Source organism: Carassius auratus, chromosome 22 (assembly GCF_003368295.1).
Source record: "Carassius auratus strain Wakin chromosome 22, ASM336829v1, whole genome shotgun sequence".
Taxonomy (NCBI): Eukaryota; Metazoa; Chordata; class Actinopteri; order Cypriniformes; family Cyprinidae; genus Carassius; species Carassius auratus.
The window spans coordinates 1488308-1496577 of record NC_039264.1 but is presented as its reverse complement, the minus strand read 5'-3'; the positions used below and the strand labels follow the sequence as shown (position 1 = coordinate 1496577).

General features: G+C 40.0%; 1 protein-coding gene across 1 annotated transcript; it reads left to right on the top strand.

Moving 5' to 3' along the window:
* Nucleotides 1–3412: 3412 nt before the first annotated feature.
* On the top strand, nt 3413–5900 carry LOC113040736 (uncharacterized). Its single transcript, XM_026198996.1, has 3 exons — nt 3413–3425; nt 4062–4867; nt 5835–5900. Exons 1-3 carry the CDS (start codon nt 3413–3415, stop codon nt 5898–5900), a joined length of 885 nt encoding a protein of 294 aa, XP_026054781.1.
* The last annotated feature ends 2370 nt before the right edge of the window (nt 5901–8270 follow it).

Here is an 8270-nt window from a genome sequence, read left to right as displayed (position 1 = left end):
GGCTAACAAGTATCTATTCAAATAAGTTGTTGAAAAGATATCGCTGAACAAGAGGATTATGCTGTATTTGAGAAATGTGATTCTTTATTGACTTGGAAGAATAAACCACGATGAAGGAAACTTCGAGACTTCGAGTGATGAATACAAATTAAGAAGAAACGCGTCAAAACTTGTGAAATAATTACAAGGTTACTCACATGTTCCCCACATGTAAGTCAAAAGCTTTCTCCGTTGTTTAAGGAATTATTGCAAGTGCGGACGTTACAGCACGTTAAAGGAAGACCGTGCATGCGAAGTCAGAAGGGCTCGTTTGCTGCTAGACAAACAATATCGTGCAGTATTGTGTGTATTGGAGGTATGAATGAAGGGATATCGATCATCTTCTTTGCAAGAAGTGTTACTGAGCAACTTTTATCGTAAGTGAACTTGCACGCTATTAAGTTTCATAAATGGCGGACAACAAAGACGACGACGATGATGCTATTACGCGGTCCGACCGCAAGAGGGCGCCAACTGACAAAGGTTTAGAAGAGAAGCTCCACAGCAAGATAAACGCCAGAAGAGGCAAGTTGAGGCAATTAACCGCAAAATCAAGCGAAATTGAACTGCTTATGGAGAATGTTTGCAAAGTGAATGATGTTGAAAACCACCAATTTAAAGTCTACAAACGGCTGTTTGAAGAATTTGTTGAAAGTAATGCATCAGTGTTGCTGTATTTAAAAGATGAAGAGCATGATGCCGATCAGGATTTCTGGTTTCAGCCTAAACTAATCTGCTGCAAACAATTCATTGAAAAAGTGGAGTCGTGGATTGAGGAAACCAAGAAGTGCATTAAGATGTCTCAAATTTGTGACGATGTCACACCAATGGACAGTGTGTCAATGGTGTCTTCCAAGACTATCACTTCTAATAAGTCAGGAAGTGGAGCAACGTCTGTTTCCAAAAAATCCTCAATATCCACAGCATCCTCAGCTCGTCTTAAGGAAGAAGCTAACAGAGCAGCTTTGTTGGCTAAAGCAGCCAGTTTAAAGGAAAGGCAGAAATTAGAAATGAAAGAAGCACAGTTAAAGGCTGAAATGGAAAAGTTGGAAATAGAAACGGCTCTTGCTATGTCTAATGCCAAAATTAAAGTATATCAAGATTGCGAAGAACAACAACAGTGTGCAAGTCAAATCGGGCTATCCGAGCAGCTGATGTGTGCATTTCAAACCACGAACATTATGAATATGATCAATATAGTGTAACATCAAATCACAGCAAAAAGTCATCGCATCCTGAAGTAATTTACCCAAGTATACCTGTTAGTGTCAGACCTAAGAAAACAAATACTGTTAAGGAATGGTCGGCACCAGTCAATGAAGTAGCTGGCCATAATAATGATACTTCAGAACTTCAAAAAGTGATGAAACGTCAGACAGATATCACAGCAATGCTAGTGAAGAATCAACAGATGTCTTGTTTACCTCAACGTGATATTCCTTTGTTTCATGGAGATCCACTTGAGTTCAGGTCTTTTATGAAAGCGTTCAAACATGCTGTTGACTCCAGAGCTGACAGTAGTGCTGACAAGTTGTACTTCCTGGAGCAGTATACAAGAGGTGAGCCCAGAGACCTTGTAAGAAGTTGTCAGCATATGCCAGATGATCGTGGTTATGCAAAGGCAATGAGACTCTTGCACGAGAAGTTTGGAAACGAATTGCAAATTGCTACAGCCTTAATGCAGAAGACATTCAAATGGCCTGAAATTAAGTCAGAGGATGGAAAGTCTTTAAGTGCATTTTCACTATTCCTAGTCACTTGCCGCAATGTAATGGAGGATATTGAATATATGGATGAGTTAGATAATCCTACCAACATGAGGATTATTATCTCAAAGCTATCCTACAAGTTGCGTGAAAAATGGAGAGCACATGCTTACGAGTATGAGGAGCGCAACAGAAGAAGAGCCAAGTTCATTCAGTTGGTGGAGTTTGTTGATCGCCAAGCAAAAGTAATATCAAACCCACTTTTTGGGGATCTGGATGCCTTGGAAGGTGATAAAAAACAGACCAACAAGTCTCTTCAAGGATCTAAGTTTAAAAAGGAAGCAAAAAGAAGCAGCAGTTTTGTAACTGACGTCAAACAGGATGGTGAAACTCAAAAAGACTTGACTATGTTAAAAACCAACAGTACATCAGTCATCAGTGCCTACACAAAACCTTGTGCATTCTGTGAGAAAGGCCATACCTTGGAGCAATGTTACCAATTCAGCGCTAAGCCATATAAAGACAAATTGGACTTTTTAAGAAAAAGTGGATTTTGCTTTGGATGCTTAGTGAAAGGACATTTAAGCAAAGACTGTAACAGAAGAAGCACATGTCAGCTGTGCTCAAAGAAACATCCTAGCATGTTACACTTACCCATACAAGACAAGATTCCTGAGAAGGAAATGGTAAAAGTTGAAATGACTGAAGTTACCAATTTACCTGCCACAGTGAGTCATGAGACAAGTGTGTGCACTGGGTCCGGAGACAACTGTGTTCTTGCCATAGTTCCTGTCAAGATAAAGTCAAAAAAGAGTGATAAGTGTTTGGAAGTGTATGCTTTTATGGACCCAGGCAGCTCTGCCACGTTCTGTACTGATGCACTAGCAAGACGGTTGAATGTCCAGGGTAGAAAGATCGATATGATGCTAAGCACCATGAACTCAAAGAAACGAGTGGAAAGTTATGTCCTCACAGACTTGGAAGTGAGTGGATTGGAGGAAAACTACTTCATTGAACTTCCCAAAGTGTTCACACAAATGAGCATACCAGTGTCAATGGAAAACATTCCACAACAACATGATGTTGACAAATGGCCGTACCTAAGTGAAGTGAAGTTGCCTCACATTGATGCTGGAGTGGAAATCCTAATAGGAAACAAGGAATTCAAGCTTCTGGAACCTTGGAAAGTAATTAATAGTAAGCACAATGGGCCGTATGCAGTGAAAACTGCCCTTGGATGGGTTTTAAATTGACCTCTTAGGGAACCTGTTGAAGAAAGCATTCATGGAGATAAACAAACAAATCTTACAGTCAACAGAATCTCCATTGAGAGTGTAGAACAGATGCTGATACAACAGTACAACCACGATTTTCCTGAAAGAAATTGTGATGACAAAGCGGAATTGTCGCAGATGGATCACCAGTTTTTGGAATCTGTGTCTAAATCAGTGCAGTTTTCCGATGGTCACTATTACGTTGACCTTCCTATCAAGAAAACAGTCATCCAAATGCCTAACATCACACTGCTGCTGTCCAGCGAGCACTAAATATCAAGAAAAAACTTCAGAAAAATCCCTCCTTTCACGCAGAGTACACAAGCTTCATGACTGACATGCTAAACAAAGGTTACGCAGTCAAGGTGAATACATCACACTTAAATCGTCAAGATGGTCAAGTTTGGTATATACCTCATCACGGTGTATACCATCCTCAGAAGAAAAAACTGAGAGTGGTGTTTGACTGTGCTGCCAGTTTCCAAGGAATGTCTTTAAATAGTGAACTCCTACAGGGTCCAGACATGACAAATACACTCATTGGAGTGCTCACTCGCTTCAGACAAGAGTCAGTTGCCATGATTGCAGATATTGAAGCTATGTACTACCAGGTGAGAGTTCCTGAAAAAGACAGTGACATGCTTCGGTTTCTATGGTGGCCAGATGGGGATCTAAATCAGAACTTGGATGAGTACAAGATGGTTGTCTCCAAGTGTAGCTAATTTTGCCCTTAGGAAAACAGCAGAAGACAATCGTAGCAAGTCAACAGTTGAAGCAGTCAAAACAGTTCTCAAGAACTTTTATGTAGATGACTGTTTAAAGTCTGTTTCAAGTCCTGCCCAAGCAGTTGCCTTGCACAATGATCTCACAAAACTGTGTGCGAGTGGAGGATTTCGTCTTACAAAATGGGCAAGCAACAGTCGTGACTTATTGGCCTCTGTGCCAGAAAGTGAAAGAATTGCAGGTGTAAGAGACTTGGATTTAAGCAAAGATGCACTACCTGTAGAGAGAGCATTAGGGGTGTTATGGTGTGTCAATTCAGATGTGTTCAAATTCAAAATCAATTTGAAAGAAAAACCTGTAAGCAGAAGAGGAATTCTGTCAGTCACAAGCTCCATCTATGACCCCTTGGGCTTTCTTGCACCTGTAATATTGCCATCAAAGATTCTAATGCAACAGTTATGCAGAGAAAAACTTGCCTGGGATGATGACATTCCAAAACAGAGTGCAGAAAGGTGGATTACCTGGTTAAGTGGTCTAAATCAGTTGACTGACTTCAGTGTACCAAGGTGTATTAAACCAGTAGACTTTGGAGTGTCCACTTCAGCGCAGCTACACCACTTCTCAGATGCTAGTGAGGTGGAATATGGAGTTGTCTCATACCTCAGATTGTTAAATGCTGATGGAATTGCACATTGCGCCTTCATGATGGGGAAGTCTCGTGTGGCGCCACTGAAGCAGACCACCATTCCACGTATGGAGTTGGCTGCTGCAGTTGTTGCTGTTAAAACAGACAAGATGCTGAAAGATGAACTGGAACTAGAATTGCAAGAATCTGTATTCTGGACTGACAGCACCACTGTTTTGAGATATATTGGCAGTGAAGGACTTTGTTTCAAAACGTTTGTTGCCAACAGAGTTGCCACCATACGAGAGTCAACTAGACCACAACAGTGGAGGTACATCAATACCTCTATGAATCCTGCTGATTGTGCATCCAGAGGACTTACTTGTGAAAGGTTCATGAAAAATGTGAACTGGATCAATGGTCCTTCTTTTCTCAAAGAATCAGAAAGCAACTGGCCTGAGACTAATCATGACCTATCAACAAATTTGTTTGACAGTGAGGTAAATCTTCTGTATGCAGTGGATGGCACAGATGCTGTGAACAAATTGCTCAATTATTACTCAGATTGGTACAAATTAAAGAGAGCTGTGGCATGGATCCTTCGTTTCAAAGACTTGGTTATACAGCGCAGCAATCAAGTAACAGTCAAAAACAGAAAAGTTCTGAATTGTAAAACAAATTCCACAACCGAAAACTGCAAAGCTCTAACAATGCAGGATTTAACAAGGGCAGAAAATGAGATCATCAAGTTCACTCAAAGTCAAAGATTCAAGGAAGAAATGTCCATGTTGCAAAAAGGTAATCCATCTGTGAAAAAGAGCAGTTGCCTTTCTAAAATGGATCCAATACTTCAGGATGGGTTGCTAAGAGTTGGAGGTCGTCTTGGTAGATCTGCAATGTCTGAGCATGCAAAGCATCCCATAATTATACCCAAAGACTCACATGTCACAACTTTAATCTTACGAGACATTCATGAGAAAATTGGACATTGTGGAAGAAACTATATGCTGTCAAAGTTGCGACAAACATTTTGGCTTTCTTCTGCGAATTCCATCATTAGGAAGTTTCTCTCCAGATGCGTGACATGTAGAAAGATCAGAGCAAAGGCTGCAGAGCAGAAAATATCAGATCTGCCACTAGACAGAATAATACCAGATCAACCACCTTTCACCAATGTCGGGGTTGATTACTTTGGACCATTTGAGGTCAAACAAGGCAGAAGTAATGTTAAAAGATTTGGGGTATTGTTTACTTGCCTTACAACAAGAGCTGTGCACATTGAAGTTGCACATTCACTGGACACCGACTCGTGTTTAAATGCCATCCGTCGCTTTGTGTGCAGGAGGGGACAAGTGTCAATTATGAGAAGTGACAACGGTACTAATTTCATAGGTGCTGAGGTTGAACTTCGCAAATCCATTCAACAATGGAACCAGTCAAAAATTGAAAGTACTCTCTTGCAAAAAGGAATTCAGTGGATTTTCAACCCACCTTCTGGATCTCATTTCGGTGGAGTGTGGGAAAGACAGATAAAGTCTGTTAGAAAAATCCTGAGATCTGTGCTGAAAGAACAAACACTTACTGACGAAAGCTTGCATACATTCCTGTGTGAAGTGGAAGCAATAATAAATGACAGACCACTTACCATTACAACAGATGATCCCACAGATCTGGAACCCTTGACACCTAATCACCTTCTATTAATGAAAAAGCAACCAGCCTTACCTCCTGGTCTTTTCAGAAAGGAAGACTTGTATGCACGTCGCAAGTGGAAACAAATTCAGTATCTTGCTGACCTATTCTGGAAGAGGTGGGTGCGTGAATATTTACCTTTGCTCCAGGAGCGTCAAAAATTGACTCAGGTAAAGAAAAACCTTTCAGTTGGAGATGTTGTCCTGATAATAGACGACTCGTCTCCAAGAAATTCATGGGTCTTTGGAAGAATCATGAAAACGTTTCCAGATGAAAAAGGACTTGTAAGACGTGTGTTGGTTAAAACTAAAACCAATACCTTGGAGAGGCCTGTTGACAAGTTGTGCCTTATCTGTGAAATGGACTGTTAACTACTCCTCAAAAACTGAGTGTTTCTATACCTTATAAAGACTTTGGAAATTCCAGGAAATAGATAATAGACACTTATTGTCTTTAAGGTAATGCATGATATAAGTATTTTTTGGCTCTTTTGTTTTTGTTAAAAAGGTAATTGTCAGTCTGCTTGCCTGTCAATTAGGGCCCGGTATGTAAGAGCCATATTTCATATTCCAGAATTTATATTTTCACATTTTCATTATGTAACTTTGGTACAGTAATTGTTTTTTGTTAATAAGTTATTTACTGTTGATGTTTACTTGGTTTATATTTGCTCTTACTGCGCATGTTCAGTGACGTCATTTTGGTAGTTGTGTGAAAAGATATTGACGTATATGCAGTAAGTTTAGACGAACGGAAGAACACAAAGCTTTTGACCGTTTCATAATTGTTTTTCATATAGCATAAATTGGCTAACAAGTATCTCTTCAAATAAGTTGTTGAGAAGATATCGCTGAACAAGAGGATTATGCTGTATTTGAGAAATGTGATTCTTTATTGACTTGGAAGAATAAACCATGATGAAGGAAACTTCGAGACTTCGAGTGATGAATACAAATTAAGAAGAAACGCGTCAAAACTTGTGAAATAATTACAAGGTTACTCACATGTTCCCCACAACCAGTTTTAATATGTAAAATGAATAAAAATTTTAACGCTTTATAAGCTGCAAAATTAAAATGAAAATGTATTACAGATATGTCTAATATGTTCAAGCAAAAACTGTGGCAAAATGATCATTTAAATGCTATTTTTCATTGCATTAACACTCACAGTCAAGACACTTACAATTGCATTGTCATTCAATGTCCAGCAATGAATGTAGGAAAATTCAATCAGCACATTGAAAATGCATTCCGAGCCAATCTCGGGTTCGCCCCCTCCCGCCATGTAAATCACTGTGTGAACAAGGCGGGGCTTGCAGAAGGTCAAGAGACTCAAATCTCAAGAAGAGGATTCAAGTGAGAGAACATGGTCAAGACAGTTGGCCCCTGTACATTTTGATCATTTCGGTTTATGGCTCCAATATTTAATTCGCACTTGTGGGCGGAGCTTAAACGCTGCTTTCATCTGATTGGTCTAATCGCTCCAACTTCAGCTCGGTCTTTTCATTCTTTCAGGCCGAATAAGAGTCAGTGCGAGTGAAGCACTGTAATGTCTGAAACTACACACACTGTTAATTAGCATAATATTTGAATCAGATGTTGCTGGGCACATAATTCGTGCTGCTGTGACTTGCAAGAGACCCCGATAAATTATTTCTAGGTTACAGTATTGTATAAATATTGTCCCACTGATAAAAACAGTGCAAATAGTTCTGTATCATTGGATAACAGTGAAGTGGAAATAAATATAGTTAAATTTATGAAATAAAATTAAATAGGATTTTTTTTGGAAGGTAATTCTGGCCAGTTACACAGCAACACGAGTCAAATGAGTCTGAAGATCTGAGCTGAATTTGGTGAAACATTAAAGTTCTTGTCTGTGTCAATTACTCTCATAATAAATAATAATAACAATGTTACCCGGATTTTTCGGTAAAAGTTGCATCAGTCCAAAAATACAATCAGAAACCGAACGTGAGCTCACCACACTCCGTCTGGCCACTGTGCCGCGAACTCCACTACCTGACCCCCCTGTCCAGGCAACACAGTTGCTGCCCAAGATGACAGTGCACAATGACGTAACGATGTATCTCCAAATGTTCGAGACCGAGGCCAAGGAAAAGTGGGCACTAATCGTGGCCCCACTGTTAACGTGAGAGGCACAACGGGCGTACTTCGCGCTTCCCCCTGAACAAAGCGCTTCCTACAA

Coding starts and splice junctions, on each gene's coding strand:
- LOC113040736 (XM_026198996.1), top strand. Junction 4,868..5,834: donor CAAATTTGTTTGACAGTGAG/GTAAATCTTCTG, acceptor TCTTGCAAAAAG/GAATTCAGTGGATTTTCAAC.